Raw genomic sequence first — 16287 nt, 5'->3', positions numbered from 1 at the left:
ATTCTCACTAAATGGCTACCGTAGATAGGGTGTCAATTCATAAAAATAACTGACTTGTTGAGTGGGATCCATCACAAAACACCTATTATTAGAAAGGGAACTGGTAAGGCTGCCTTTCCCCCTGCCCCTAGGCACATAGGGACTCTTCCAAACCAAACACTGGGTGGCATGCATTAGCCCTTTTTATTTTCTGAAAATGCATGTGAAGTCCAAAGTCATTATTAAAAAAGAAATTGTAAAATCATACTAAAATTCAACACTCGGTTTTACTATATCATATCATATTTTTAAGCCAGGTAATGTGGAGAACCTGGCAGGTGCCAAGGGATATGTTTTAGGCACCACTTTGCAACCCTTTTCTTTTTTCCCCCCATGTCTAACTTTTGGAAGAAGTAAAAATCCATGCCATTGATCCATCCCCTGAAGTTTCTGCACCAGTATAAATATTTTCCTAGCACATGGGGAGGATCATCTGATCTACTATCAAAATACTTGTGGGCAATCACATTATGAAGCAAGGAATCTAAAAAGTCATATTGGACCACTCTTCTGTAAACTGGAGATAAATTGTTTGTGCAGTGGACAAGATATTAAAAAAATAATTCTGTAGAAAGTGTGAATTGCTCACAGTTTATAATGCTGGATTTTAAAAAAATGCCTCTTTCCAGATTGAGAAGATTGAATGGGACACCTGGACATGTGTACTTGGTCCTACTTGTGAAGGAATTTGGCCAGTGCATAGTGATGTCACTGTTATCAATGCAGCTTCCCTTACCAAAGATAGCACTCTCTTAGCTACAGGGGATGACTTTGGGTTTGTAAAACTCTTCAGATATCCAGTAAAGGTAATATTTGAAATATTTTTCAAAAGTGCTAATGGAGGAATTATGTGTAACAAGGAAAAATGGAAAATAGGAATATTATTGGTTTGGGACTGACCAGATAACCCAGAGAAATTCTTCCAGCTTGGTGGCTTGTGTCTAAAGTATCTGCAAGTAAGACTGACCAGTGTATGTGCTCCAAGAGAAAATTTAAGAAAAGGCAGCCTAATGGCCAGCAGCATTCTGGTTATGTATCAATTGACTCTGGCTGACTGAGACTTAAAAGGAGGCAAAGAACTGAATTGGCTTTTTGCAGGAATTCCTATGGCATTATGGAAATCTGCTGAGCAACCCCAGTCTGTTGAAGTGTTAATGCCCTGTGCATCTTTCCTTTCAGCTCAGCAGTGGCACCTCTGAAATTTCTTAGAAACAGAATGCATGGTGCACATTAGGAAGAGGAGATCACTGACCATGCGATTGGCTTGTGTTACAGGGTCAGCACGCCAAGTTTAAGAAATACGTGGGCCATAGTTCCCATGTCACCAATGTCCGGTGGTTACATAATGATTCTGTGCTGTTGACAGTGGGTGGTGCTGACACCGCCCTGATGATCTGGACTCGTGAATTTGTTGGAACCCAGGAAAGCAAGCTAGTTGACAGTGAGGAATCGGATACTGATGCAGAAGAGGATGGAGGTAAAGGGCTGCGTGGCCTTCCTTTTGTTTATGAAAATCATCCTACACAGGAGGCCTGCTGAATAACTAGAACACTTTTGTACCTTGTGCAAAATTACTTTAATAGTATTTAGACTGATTCATATAATACATGAAGGAATCCTATTTTTCTAATATTTTCTCATAAACTATTATATGAGGAATATAACTACATTACACTTTTCTGCAAACATGTAACAGTAACTGATCAGTAGTAGATATAATAGATGATGTGGAGTAGGCCGCTACGCTGAGTCAGGAGTGTATTTTAATTTTGAGAGCATGTGGTGGCCATACTCATAAAGGAACTGCCATGGGAGGTTTGCCTGTTTACAAATGGCTGCATGGCAGTCAAAAAACACCCTTTACTAGTTGGAGGACTAGCGTCCCAGCATGCTCTCTACCATCCCATCCCAGGGAAAGGCTTTGTGGGGCCCAAAGGTATTCCTACAAATAAATATGATGCTAGAAGCCAGTGTTTTCAAATATGCCTGCTTTGTACTGAATTGTGTTTATTAAATGAATGTTTTTAAATGAACAGACAAGACTGAGAGGGCTGGTGAGTGCCAAGAAATATAACTGGGGTTCTACTGATACCTGCATACAAAATATTGCCTGTCTCAGAACTACAGAGTTGGCAAAGGTGAAATCAGAAGATTTTATTACAAGGAACATACCATTTCCCTCCAAATTCCTCAGTATTCGGGAATATCCCAGGTTCTTTCAAAACATTTGAATAATTTCTCAGTTGTCTAGCACGAGTATTGAATTTGATTACTTCATTCTACTTTTCCTGTCTCTTTAAAAACAGTTACATATTACTAGATGCTGCAACAGCAGAGTAAAAGAAAATCTCACCTTAAAAGCAAATAAGATCATGGAAAAAATTAAAGGAAGAAGATATATATGTAAAACTAACTTTTACTATATAGACAATGTAGACAAAATAAATCTATAAACCAAGATTATTTTTTAAAGAAATCACTTTCTCTGCAAGTGTCTTATTTTAAAGCTGTCACAACACTGGCTCTGGATACCATAATCTATATTTAAGTGATTTGCATAAAATTCCATATTAAAAAACAAGTATTATGTTCTATTTCACATGCATCCAAGGTTATGACAGTGACGTTGCACGAGAGAAAGCAATTGATTACACTACAAAGATCTATGCAGTCAGCATCCGAGAGATGGAAGGCACCAAGCCACACCAGCAATTAAAGGAAGTTTCTGTAGAAGAAAGGTATGTCATGGGGAATGCCTCCTTGGCTGCAACATGCTGAACAAGTGCGTTGGGGAAAAAAAATACACACTTCAGGAAAGTGTGTTTATGTGTGTGCGTGTGTGTGTGTGTGTGTGTGCACATGCCTTCAAGTCAGTGTTGGCTCCTGGCGACTGCCTGGACTAGCCCCTGTAGCTTTCTTGGCAAGATTTCAGAAGTAGTTTGCCACTGCCTCCTTCCTGGGGCTGAGAGAGAGTGACTGGCCCAAGGCATCCAGCTGGCTTTGTGCCTAAGGCAAGACTTACACTCACAGTCTCCTGGTTTCTAGCCTGGTGCCTTAACCACTACACCAAACTATCCCACTGAATAGTCTTCAGAAAACCTGTACTAAGGCTTCCACAGTACTCTGAATCCTAGTTCATTTCTTCTCCCTAAGTATTTCAGGATAGTGTGTTCAGAGTGCTAAATTACATCCACCAGTTTTCAAAATATCTATATGCATATTTTTTAAAATGAATTGCTGACCCTGAAATATGTTGCTGATCTGTTTGCTTGGCTAATGCTGCAGCTGTCAGTTGTCTTTTTAGATAATTTACCTAACTTTAAATCTATTTTCTTACATTATTTTAATATTGTTAGGCAGTAATATTAATATTTAGGTGAAAGAAGACAACCTTGGGAATGTTAATATGACAAATGCTAATATTAAGAACAAAGAAAGTTCCCTCTCTCCATATGGTTGGCATTTCTAATGGTATGGAAACATGTGCTTCCTGCTCCACCTGGAATCCCCCTTGTTCTAGCTGGACAGGGACAGGGAAGGCAGAGGTAGAAACTTGGCCACAGAAGTATCTCTGAAGTTAAGCCGACCACTCCCCCTCAAAAAGGCAAATCTAAGATGATTCTTCTATGTAAAAGGTAAAGTGCCTGGGGCAAAAACTAGTCCTTTCAGATAAATACAATAATTCTTTTTCAAAATGCCCTTTGGTCATAGAGTTGTTAAAGCGATAAGTGCTGTTTCCAAACCAGGAGCTGCCAACTGTGTAGGGTAGCAATGAAGGCCTTGGAAAAGATATTCAGTTGCCATGGCATATCTATACCTATGAAATCAGGCTCATGGTTTTCCCTGTGACAGTCTATAGAATTGAAAGTTGGACTGTGAAGAAATTGGAGAGGCAGAATATTGACAATTTTGAACTTTGGAGGTAGGGAAGATTCTTGAGAATTCCATGGATAGCCAGGTAATGTTTAAAAAAGGATCATAGAACAAATCAATCCAAAGTTCTTACTTGAGGCATAAATGACCAGGTTCAATTTATCATAATTTGGGCACATTATGTGAAGACCTAGATCTCTGGAGAAACATGTAATGCTGGGAAAGATGGAAGGAAAGTGAAGATGACCAGCGGCATGGTGGATGGACTTGTTTACAGCAGTGATGGGTGCACTGTTGGAAATACTGAAGGTTGGGGAAAAAATCATTCCAGAAATGCTCTATGTAAGTGGTTGCTAAGAATTGACACTGACTTGATGGCACATAATCAATTTTCTTTATCTCTTTACTGTCATCTAGTGATCATCCAAATATTTGCAGCTCAAGTAGCTCTAGTAATACATTTAGGAGCAGACCTCTGAATGAAGCACATCCAAATGACTGTGATCCAAATCTTTAATCACTGATATGTATGGGGAATCATAGTGTGTAATAAACACTATTATGCTTCCTTTGCTGACCCTAGGGGGCCTCCTGAGCTAAGTGAGAGCCTCAGCAAGTATTTTACCCTGCTTTGTGCTGGCAGGGAAAGTGCCAGAGCAAAGCCAGGGACAGAGAAACTAGATTTATACTCAAGAAAAACGGTGACCGATATGTTGCAGACAATAATAATAGTGCATTGAAGAAGATACAGTAGTCTTGAGAAATATTGTCCGTTAGATCCAATGTTGTCAATTAGATCCATTATTTCCAATTAGAAATATTGCACACCCCCATCACCATAACTTTGTCCTTTTTCTGTGCTGGGGGCTACATTTGTAAAGAAGGCACTAGATTGCAGCCACTTATCATTTTTAGATATACATAGATTTCATATGTGCTAGGGAGATTTGTAGGCTCAAAGGGAAGGTGACCATGGGGAAATTGGTACCCTTGGATGCCATTTTAGGATTCTATGTCTGTGCCCAGCAAATGTTAGAGAGGGCTCATTTTCTTGCACCAGAAGTTTTCACCAACAACAATCCTGAATGGAATGAGAAATTTGCCTGCTTGAAACAAGCTATAAAGAAGAAAGAATTGTACAAATCGTTTTTCTTTTTTAAGACATGGGGAAGAAAGCAAACCATATCTATACATTATTTCTTTTGAAGAAGAGAGCCATGAAACTGGACTAGATTTGATGCCTAGTTCATTCCAGAAGGGAATGTGCTCTATGGATTCTGCTGTTAGCAAAGAATACAGCTACCTGGAGAAATCACTGAGTCCCTGTTAGAGGCCTTTATGAATCTGCAGAGCACAAAGTGATTTTGCTAAGAAAAAAGATGAACATCTTAGAGATTGTACTGGGGACCATAAACAAAGGGCAATGTGAGAGGATGAAATCCATAGAAAATGGAACTCTTGACCAAGTTGTTGAAATAGCAAGGCAATAAGAATAAGCACAGATCAGGGTGCAAAGGAAACTTGAAACCATCTTTAAGGAAGGAACCCTTTCTCCAGAAAAAAACAATAGTAGAAAGAATATCCATATTGCAAAGGCAAAATTAACAACAGTAATTGGGACCGGAATTTCCATTGCTAAGCGATGTGGTTGAAAAGTGAGATGTCATGTGACTGCATTGCTTAACCTCAGCAATCCTGGCAATTCCCCTTGCCGTTATTAAGTGAATTTTACCAGTCGTTAGCCGAGTACCCACCCCAATCCAAGCCATTCCAGGCTTGGTCCCTCCCAGCCCCAAACTTCAATTAGGTAAGCAACTGCTTTCAACTCCCCCCACCTGCCTATCCCACCCCATCTCTGCCCTTTTGGCCACCTGGCACCCTGCCTTGCAGGACAGCAAGCAGGCCCAGAACCGTGCGGCTGTGGGGCTACAAGAAGCCCCTGAGCCACAGCATGGCACAGAACTGCAACCGCCCCAGCCTAGCCACATGAAGCCACCCCAGGAAACTCCAGCTGCCCCAGCCCAGCCACCCCAGTGCATTTGTTCACCAAGCTGCCTCCTCTCCCAGTTCCCCACACTGACCTTTTGCCTTTTTTGCCCAGCCGCTGCAGGGGAAGCAGAAGCACCTGGCTTTCTTGCTGTCTCCTTTTCGGACCCAGCTTCTCTGGCAAACGTTGCCTCCACGTGGCTCCCTTCCGAACGCTGTCTTCGGAAAGGTGCTCTCTCTTCTCAGAGCTTTTAGAAAGGGAGGCCAGCTCTCTGAAAGAAGAGAGGAAACATTTGCCAGAGAAGTGCTTCTGCTTCCCCTGCGGTGGCTGGGCAAAAAAGTCAAAAGGTCAGTGTGGGGAACTGGTAGAGGAGGCAACTGGGTGAACAAATGCGCTGGGGAGGTTGGGTTGGGGTGGATGGAACTTCCTGGGGTGGCTCCGCATGGCTAGGCTGGGGCGGTTGCAGTTTTGTGCTATGCTGCAGCTTGGGGCTTCTTGCAGCCCCAGAGCCATGTGCTTCTGGGTCTGCTTGCCACCCCTCAAGGCCGGGTGCAGGGCTTCTGAAAGGGCAGAGGTGTGGGGGGAGATAGGTGGGGGGAGTGGAAGTACCCCTGCAGTCATAAATGTGGGTGGGCTGCCAAGCGCCCTAATTTTGATCACCCAACTGCGGGGGCGCTGCAACAGTCATAATTTCGGGCACAGGTCATAAGTCCATTTTTTTAGCACTGTCATAATTTCAAATGGTCTTTAAGTGAGGACTACCTGTAGTTCTGGTTGAAATGATAGAAGCAATAATGAGCAAAATTGTGGAAGTACAGCACTGCATTAGCCAGGCAGACCAGAGTTTTGTTCTTCAACTAATCACAGGAAACATATAAATGTGTGAAAGAAAGTTTATTGTATGTCTTTTGATTTAGATCAAATGTATGATAAGTGAATGGGGTTGGACTGTGGAACATTTTACATGTTTATGGAGTTGATTGTTGCTGAATGCAATAAATGTAATATATGATTGAAGTGAAGCCACTATGAGGCTAATTTGCTTCACAGATGGTTCAACGTTGACTGGGGCTAAGACAGATGTACAGATAGTCCTCATTTAGCAACTGCTCACAGTTACGACAGTGATGAAAAAGTAACTTTATGACCAATCCTTGCATTTACAACCTTCATGGGTCTTTATAGCAAAGGAAAGCTGAAGTAAGATTGTAAGCACAGTTGCAGTTTCACTTAGTGATCACTTCACTTAATGACTAAGTTGCTGGCCCTAGTTGTGATTGCTAAATGAGCTTATTTAATTTATTCATGGATAAATGTATAAGGAATGCTTGTGGTAATGTTAGACATGTATTGTTTGGAGTTTTTAATGTACATGTACTTTACTATGCAGACGATGCCGTGTTATTGGTTGAGATCCTGAATGATTTGCAGTGAATGTCAGATTGTATTATGAAATGAGGAGTATGGTTCTGAAAATTATTGCATCAAAAATCAAGGTAGTTGTGCTTGACCTAGAAAATGCAGTGGACAATTACACATATATAAATGGTGAAAAAACAGAGCAAGTAGATGAATGTATGTACCTTGGTAGAATGTTTGTTAAAATGGGAAAATGGATGGAGAAAATTTAAGATGTGCTGGTAGAAAGGGAGGATGTGGTCTGTTAGGATGAGTGTTTGTTGAAAAAACTAAAACAGTTATGCGTAAGAGAATGCACACTTCGTGAAATGGAAGTGAAAATTGCATATCTCAGGAGAAACTTAAAAGCAAGTTGAATGCAGTAGGAATGGGTTGTTTTCCTTTGTTTCTTCCCTATGGTTCCCTATTCTGTCAAAACACCAGACGCCTTTATCCAGAATTCAAAAGTTTATTGGCACCCAAGACAAAAGCGTTGAATGCGGCTGGTCCCTTGCAAGGGGTGCAAAGCCATTTTATAGTCAGGTGTAAACAGCTAGTCTGCACATGTCTCGCTCTAGAATTTTCAAGTTTTACTTTCCTAATAAGGAACAGCAGAATTCCTCACATTCTAATTGGCATGCTGTATCTCTGTTGCTATGAGCGTAACAGTTGTCCTTACGTTCCTTTCTAATCCATGTACGTGACTCTCTTGCGTCTGTGTAATAGCAAAGCACTAACTTCCCTTCTAAAATGGCATTAGTTTACCTTTTTAATAACTATTTTCTTTTTGTGTGTTTGTTCAGCAAGCCATGGTTAAAGTCAAATAATTAGTTAATAATTCAGTTTGATATGGCCACCCACTACAGAAGACTCTGGGCAGCTTGCAAAATTTACGCACAAAAAAACCAATACAACAGTTAAAACAGTTAAAACCCACATAAACAGGCAGCCCAAACTAAAACAACCAGAATAACAAATGGTACAAACAATACAAAAATATAACAGTGGCCCCACCATTAAATAACAACCACATTGACCCCGGGCCCAGGAACAGAGCCAGGTCTTCAAGGCTTTCCAGAACCCCAGGAGAATGGGCACTGCCCGTATCTCTGGGGGGATGCTGTTCCAGAGGGCCAGAGCTTCAACAGAGAAGGCACGCTTCTTCAGTACCACAGGATGGCAGCATTTAATTGAAGGGACCCGGACCACACCCGCTCTGGCCAAATGTACCAGGTGGGCAGAAACATTTGGAGATAGGTGGTCCCTCCAATAATCAGGCTCTATGCCATGAAGGGCTTTATAGGTGGTGACCACCATCTTGAATTGCACCTGGAAGCCTACTGGCTAACCGATGCAGCTTGCAAAGCAGTGGTGACATGTGGGCATACCATGAAGTGCCAGTTACTGCTTATGCCCCTGCATTTTGTACCAGCTGTAGCTTCTGGATGATCTTTAACAGCAGCTCCATGTAAAGCGCATTGCAGTGGTCCAGTTATGAGTGACCAGGGTATGAGTGACCATCTGAAGGGTCAAAGAAAGCATACCTGGCACACAAGATGAACCTGTGTAAAGGCCAGCCTGGCCACAGCTGCCACCTACTCTTCCAGCAAGAGCTGCAAGTCCAGGAGGACCCCCAAGTTGCACACCAGTGTAGAATAGGGAAGTGGACCCAAGACGAGTGATGGAAACATCCCTGCCCCAGGGTGGCCAGACAGCCACAGCCACTCACTCTTCTCAAGATTGAGCTGAAATCTACTCCTCCGCATCCAGACCCAAACAGCCACAGACACTGGGTCAGTACATTGACAAGTTCACCTGTACATCATGGGATTGAGATGTACAGCTGAGTATCATCAGCATACCGAGGATACCAAACCTCAAACTGATGGACGACCTCCTCCAGCAGTTTCATGTAGAGGTTAAATAGGAGGGGAGAGAGCATTGAACCCTGAGGCACTTCACAGGTAAGTGACCATGGATGTGATCTCTCCCCTCCCATCAACTCCAGCTGAGACTGAACATTGAGAAAGGAGGTGAACCACTGCAACACGCTGCTCCCACTCCCAACCCCTGTAGCTGATCCAGAAGGATACTGTGATCAATGGTGTTGAAAGCTGCTGAGAATTCAAGGAATACAAGGTGGATATACCACTCTCATCCCAGCGTTGCCAAAGGTCATTGGCAAGCGTGACTAGCACTGTTGCCATATTATACTCCAGTCTGAAACTTGACTGAAATGGATGTGGAATAATCTGTGAATATATATGTGACTATATGTGAAAATAGTCACAGTTATGCTATGTATGTACTGTATGTGTCATGAGTAAGGATGGTGAGCAGGGGGCTCCCATCCAGACTGTTAAGCGCATGCGTAGCACTGAGGAATTAGGTAGCCATTCAAAGAGACACAGATCGGGACCGCCTTAACCTTTAGGGTTTATATGGCTGGGTTTTTCCCACGCTTCTTCAGTTTGTTAGGATTCCTGTTATGTACAAGCAATAAAACATTAGAGACCAGTTCCTTGTCTCAGCGTGTTTCCTGGCAGTTAGGACACTATGTATGTGTATGATGTGTATATGTGAGATGTATCTATATTTATAAAACAAATTCTTGAGACATTTTAGTTTTCATTTTATAAAAACTTTGCTTTCTTAAGCAACCCCCCCCCCACTTTTATCACATATAAATGTGTTAAAAATTATGAAATCAGAAATGAGGCTTAATAAAAGTTGTAGCAATTGAGGCTGGAGGCTCTGTATTCTGGATATAGTCCTTTGTCTTCTCCAGGATCATTTATGCAAAATAGTAATTCATTTAGATGTCAAGTAAAAAGCCACTGTATATCTTTATGGATTGAGCTTTTATTGAAAGAGTGTTGTGATTGCCTATACTTAATTTTAATGTTTTGTGGTCTTTGTGTAGCAAGAGATGTATGCACAAACATGCACCATTTAACTTGTCCAGCCAATGAAACACTTGGCAGGGAACAACACTCTTCTGAGACTTTATTACAGACTGTACATGCTGATTTAAACATATTTTCATGATGTGTTGTTGCGTGACCCTACTGAAATTCCAGATAATTCAACACAACACCACTGTTACTTATGGGTAGGAATGGCATAAATATATTACAATATTACCCCCTCTAAAAGTAAACTCCAATTATGAATTGGAAAGATTGAAGTAAAAAATGAGATAACAGCATGCCAAAGGATCTGCAATGCTAGCTGAATTATGAAAAATACTTTTTTCAAAATGTATGTCCAGCAGGTGATGTATTTTAAGATGATCGTTACTGTGGCAAAATTGTTCAATAAGCATAATGGTTCAGCAGAAATTTGAATTCATATTTTCCTCATTGAGATATAGCACTGTGACTAGTACCCCAGCTTTCTCCAGTCTGGTTCCCATTTCATATAAGCCACAGTGTGGTTGGGTGGTTTCTGGATTAATGGCCTTTTTAAAATATGTTATATCAGCTGTTTAAACTCATTGAAGCATATATGAGATAGGATAGTCTTGCTCACTTTATATCCAAATACGTTTCATACTTCAATGGAGGATGTCCTTCTACAATAAAAAATACCTTACATCCCTCATCAGATATGACACATGTATTGTCAGGGTGGGTCTCGGCACAGACTGAAAGGAAATCCTGTAAACTATTAAATAATGTACATTTAATTAAGTTAATTAACAGATGTTTCTCTCTCCTTTCCCCATCCTTGTTGTTTTTCTTCTCTCCCTCTTTCTTTGGCCTATATCTCCCTTCCCCACGTTTTCTTTTTCTCCTTCCTTTTTTCTTGCTCCTCTTATTGGTTCTCTGCCCCTTGCTTTTCCATGTAATTTAGGAACAGGGCACTTATCAAAGGAGCCACAGGAACAGTCTTGCGGTGTGGGAGTCCTAAGAAAAGTGCTCCCACACCATGGGGTAATTTGATCAGTGGTGGGACTGTCCCGGAGAATCCAGGACAATTGTAAGCCATATAATCTTATACTTGGCAGATTTGAATGAATTGGGTCTTGGATGAGAAGCAGGGTTTTGCACTGAACTTCAGTTCCTTTAACCCAAGCACGCTACAATGGTGATGATGCTCCTGGTGTCCACAGCTGTTTCATGTTATTAAAATGTGAACACTGCAGGTTCTTGCATTTTGACTTTTACTAACACTTGAATTATATGCTATGCTTGCAGCATCTGTTTGTTTGATCTGCATGACTGAATGAATCAGTGATCTGTATCATAGTTAATGTAATAAGGACCTTTAAACAGAATGTTAAATACATAAGCAAAATACAGCTCTTTTTCTCCCCTCTCCCGAAAAGCACTACTGCAGTGAACTTTTATATTTTGGCAAGTGTGCCATAAATCAAGTACAGAGTGCTATACCTTTTAGAACATAAGTAACCTTGCTCTTAGTGCTGTGGCATGGTTTTGCCTCTAACTGATTGTGCCATTCTGAGAAACACACAAGTGCATTACTATAAGCCTTTGCCAGCTCCTAAGTCCTCATATTTCATTTCAGGAGTGGCCCAGATTTTCTGTATTTGGTTCACTTGTAGCTTCCGCAGTAATTGCATCATCATCACATACTATGAAATGCCTTATGTTACTGTAACCCTGTTATGCTGCCTAAAGATAAGACAGCTCTTTTGGATGTCTTTTCTGCTCTTTCTGATGCTAACCTCTAGCTTATTGTTTGATCTCTCAAAGTGGCTCCTCCTTTCTATTTTTACATCATAACTTGAATGCTGAGGATGGACTGAACTGTGCAAAGTTGTTTCCTTTGCATATGAATTCTACATGCAGAAGATGTTTTCATGGGAGATCTTAATTTTTTCATGTTTCCAGGCTAATCCACTTTGTAGATATTCACATGTTGTCCACCCTTTTTGAAATGAATTTGCATTGGAGAGCTTCCCTTCAAAACAAATACTTGTCCAACTATTTTCCTCTGTGGTAGGAATGTCCCGACTGACAATGCAGGAATATGGGCCTGCTCACTTGTTCCTTTTTAGAAAGGAATGTTAATCTAGTGTAGGTACAAACTTTGGGCATAGCCTTTTCATGCCCTCCCCCCAAAAATAACAATCTATGATATTTTAACTTTCCCTGTTCTGTTGCTAGAATGAGTAAGATGTATCAAGTCGCAGGTCAAAGAATGTCTGTCTTTTGTCTGTTTATCCATCTCTCCTTTTTATATGAAGTTCTCATGCTTTCAGTAATTACGTGACGTGGAAGAGGGATCCATTGAATATGCATCCCTGATCTCTTTGACATATGGAATAAGCACAGAGCACGTTAGGGCCTTTCACTCTCCCCATTCAGTGTACAGATACTGAGGGCACTGTGGGGTATTTCTCACTCCATACCAGGAAGGGAGGAAGACAAAGAGTTTGAGGAAGGACAATTGCCTATCAAGACAGTTGGTTGATGCTGGGCATTGTGGATGACTGCAAAAGGAAAAAGAGGAACAGGTTAAGTGAGGGAAAAGATTATAAGAGTAATGACTGTAAAGAAAGGACAGTCACATTATTATTTTTGATTAGGTATATTTGGGCTTGTTCTACTAAAGCTATATTTTTGTATGTTCACTGAGAGCTAGTCTCTTAAAAGCCACATACCCTGCTAGACCTATTATCAGATTTTATAGACAGCTCAGCTATAGTTCAAGGGAGAGATCCTCTTTTGCACCAAGGATGGAGGATCCTATGACTAGAACAGTTGGTGGCAGCTTTATCAAGAAGAGTGTTCCTGCTGTACCAGAAACATGACTCTTATTTAACTCCTGGCCAGAAAAAGGACTAGGAGTAACAGGTAGCAAGAAAAGAATAGAGGTGAGAGTTGGAGAGTTTAAGGTTTGTTATCCCACTTCAGAGTCATGAGCAGGATCTCAGGAATGTGGTATTTTGAGTGTTTTGACCTCTACCGTTAAGGTTCATGGCATTGTCTAGTTACACGAGCAACATCGACAGGAAACTCTTTCCACGGAGCTTATAACCTAAAGTGAAAAACAGAAACATCTAAAAACTATATAAAAACTGGATATGGATACAAATTCAAGAGTGGAACTACCATCAGCCACCTCCTCTACGTGGATGACATCAAGCTGTATGCTAGGAGTGAACGAGACATCGACTCACTGATCCACCTGACACGGATCTACAGTGAGGATATTGGGATGTCATTCGGACTAGAGAAGTGTGGCCAGATGGTAATAAAGAGAGGGAAGGTAGTTAAGACTGATGGGGTGGAACTACCAGCAGGCCACATAGCAGACGTACAGACCAGCTACAAGTACCTTGGTATCCCACAGACACATGGGAACCACAATGAGGAGGCAAGGAAGACAGCAACATCCAAGTACCACAAAGGATAAGACAGGTCCTGAAGAGCCAGCTCAATGGGAAGAACAAGATCCATGCCATCAACATGTACAGTATGTCCTGCCAGTCATCAGATACCCTGCCGGTATAGTGAGCTGGCCAAAGGAGAACATGGAGGCTGCTGATATGAAGACCTGGAAGCTCCTCACAATGTACGGAGGCCTCCACCCCAAGTCCAACATCCAGAGACTGTACACCAGCCAGAAAGAGGGTGGGCGGGGTCTGGTGTCAAAGCCACTGTCCTGGATGAGACCCAGAGCATCCAGGAGTACATCAGTAAGATGGCGCCTAAAGATGAGCTGCTGAGAGAATGCCTGAGGCAGCAGCAGACATGAAAGGAAGATCAAGCAGAGGGAGTGCCATGGCAAGACAAGACTCTGCATGGGATATACCATCGACAGATAGCTGAGGTGGCTGACCTTAGGAAATCCTACCAGTGGCTGGAAAGAGCTGGACTAAAAGACAGCACTGAGGCACTGATCATAGCAGCACAAGAACAGGCACTAAGCACCCAATCCATAGAAGCAGGGATCTACCACACTAGACAGGACCCAAGGTGCAGACTGTGCAGAGAGGCTTTAGAGACAGTCCAACACATAGTACCAGGGTGTAAGATGCAGGCAGGAACAGCATACACTGAACAGCACAACCAAGTAGCTGGCATTGTCTACAGGAACATCTGCACAGCGTATGGGTAGACCCCCCCCTGAAATCCTGATGGGAGATTCCACAGAAGGTCGTGGAGAATGACAGGGAAGGTCATGGAGAATGACAGGGATGGAGAATGAACCTGGGAGACTTCCAGATCCAGACAGACAGACAGGTACTGGCCAATCAACCAGATATTGTGGTAGTAAACAAGGACCAGAAGACAGCAGTGGTGATAGATGTAGTGGTGCTAAGTGGCAATAAAATCAGGAAGAAAGAGTATGAGAAGCTGGAGAAGTACCAGGGCCTGAAAGAAGAACTAGAGAGGATGTGGAAAGTGAATGCCAAAGTGGTCCCAGTGGTGGTAGGAGCACTCAGGACTGTGATTCCTAAGCTGGGAGAGTGGTTCCAACAGGTCAGAGCTTTCTGTCCAGAAGAGTGCAGTGCTAGGAACAGCTAAGATACTGCACAGAACCCTCAGACTCCCAGGCCTCTGGAAGAGGACCCAAGGTTGAGGAAGACACATAACACCCATAGGGGTGAGAAGGGAATTTTTATATATATATTTAAGAATAAAAAGTTTTCTTCATTTGACACAATATCAGTGTTGCTGAAAAAGTAATATCATTCCTCTGCGGGGAGATTGAGGAGCGAGCCATGCCTGAGGGTTCCATGCAGCTTCTGGCATGTGATTGGTGTGGACCAGTGCAGGCTGCAGGAAATCATAAAGCAGTGACATACAGCTCACTCCTAGAGAAAATAATGCTTCCACCTTCTATTTGAATACCAAAACCAGCTTTGAACTGTGATCGGCTGTTTTGCAAAGCCATTGTAGTTTTACTGAACCCAGGAGAGTATTTATTGATTGATTGATTTGCAATTTTGTAACCCTGGGTCAATCTGGAGATTCTGAAGGGCGTACAGTAGAATCATATTTAAAGTTTAAATTACAAGCAAATGTTCTATTTTGCCATCTAGAAAAGTAAGGCACATTCATATATTAGATGATAGATGTTAAGTAAGGTAAAGGTAAAGGTTTCCCTTGACGTAAAGTCCAGTTGAATCCGACTCTAGGGGGCGGTGCTCATCTCCGTTTCTAAGCCTTGGAGCCAGCGTTGTCATAGACACTTCCGGGTCATGTGGCCAGCATGACGACTCGGAACGCCGTTACCTTCCCGCCGAAGCGGTACCTATTGATCTACTCACATTTGCATGTTTTCGAACTGCTAGGTGAGCAGGAGCTGGGATTAACAACGGGAGCTCACCCCGCCGCGTGGTTTCGAACCGCCGACCTTCCGATCGACAGCTCAGCGGTTTAACCCGCAGCGTAACATGTTAAGTTTCCAATATGAATTCAGCAAAGAATGCATGTTTTTTTCCTTTAAAATCTTCCTAAAAATGTTTTGAAAGTTAGTGTGCAAGAAAAATAATCACAGTCTACAGTAAGTAGGGTGATAGTACTTGGGTTTGGGTTCTATTTAGATGACTTGATTAGAATATTGTTTCATGTTCTGTCCTTGTCTAATAAAGGTGCTCCTCTTCATAGGGGTACACAGGATTATAAGGAGGCATGATCTTCTCATCTTGCACTCATAATACTCTTAAATTGTGGAGTCCTTGGTACTCTCTGAGCTTGGTTGTTTGCTTGCAGATGTTTCATTACCCGACTAGGTAACATCATAAATTGTCAGATCTCATGCCAGTCACAGACTGTATTCACTCATCTCAGACACTGAATCTACATCCTCAGATGTGAGAGATGCCTACTCAGGCTCAGGTCAGATTTTCCCAGCTCCTCTCTCTTCTGGATATAAAACAATCTGGATCATTTGGGGGAAGCGATTGTTCCACTCTTTGCTGCACTGGTCAAACCAGATTTGGAATATTGTGTCCAGTTTGGGTTGCCACAATGCAAAAAGTGTGCTGAGAACCGGAAAGAGCGCAGAGAAGA

The 16287-nt window shown here is 42.1% G+C and overlaps 1 protein-coding gene across 1 annotated transcript in view; it reads left to right on the top strand.

Annotated features, from left to right (window-relative positions):
* Nucleotides 1–16287, top strand: part of EML6 (EMAP like 6) — a 155845-nt gene that overhangs the window by 105082 nt on the left and 34476 nt on the right. Inside the window, exons 26-28 of the mRNA XM_063301467.1 lie at nucleotides 669–845; nucleotides 1315–1516; nucleotides 2651–2777. Of these exons, the coding sequence (XP_063157537.1) occupies nucleotides 669–845; nucleotides 1315–1516; nucleotides 2651–2777 (506 nt within the window). The remainder of the gene's footprint in view (nucleotides 1–668; nucleotides 846–1314; nucleotides 1517–2650; nucleotides 2778–16287) is intronic.

Source organism: Candoia aspera, chromosome 1, assembly GCF_035149785.1.
Source record: "Candoia aspera isolate rCanAsp1 chromosome 1, rCanAsp1.hap2, whole genome shotgun sequence".
Lineage (NCBI taxonomy): Eukaryota > Metazoa > Chordata > Lepidosauria > Squamata > Boidae > Candoia > Candoia aspera.
This window is presented reverse-complemented; position numbering and strand designations above follow the sequence as displayed.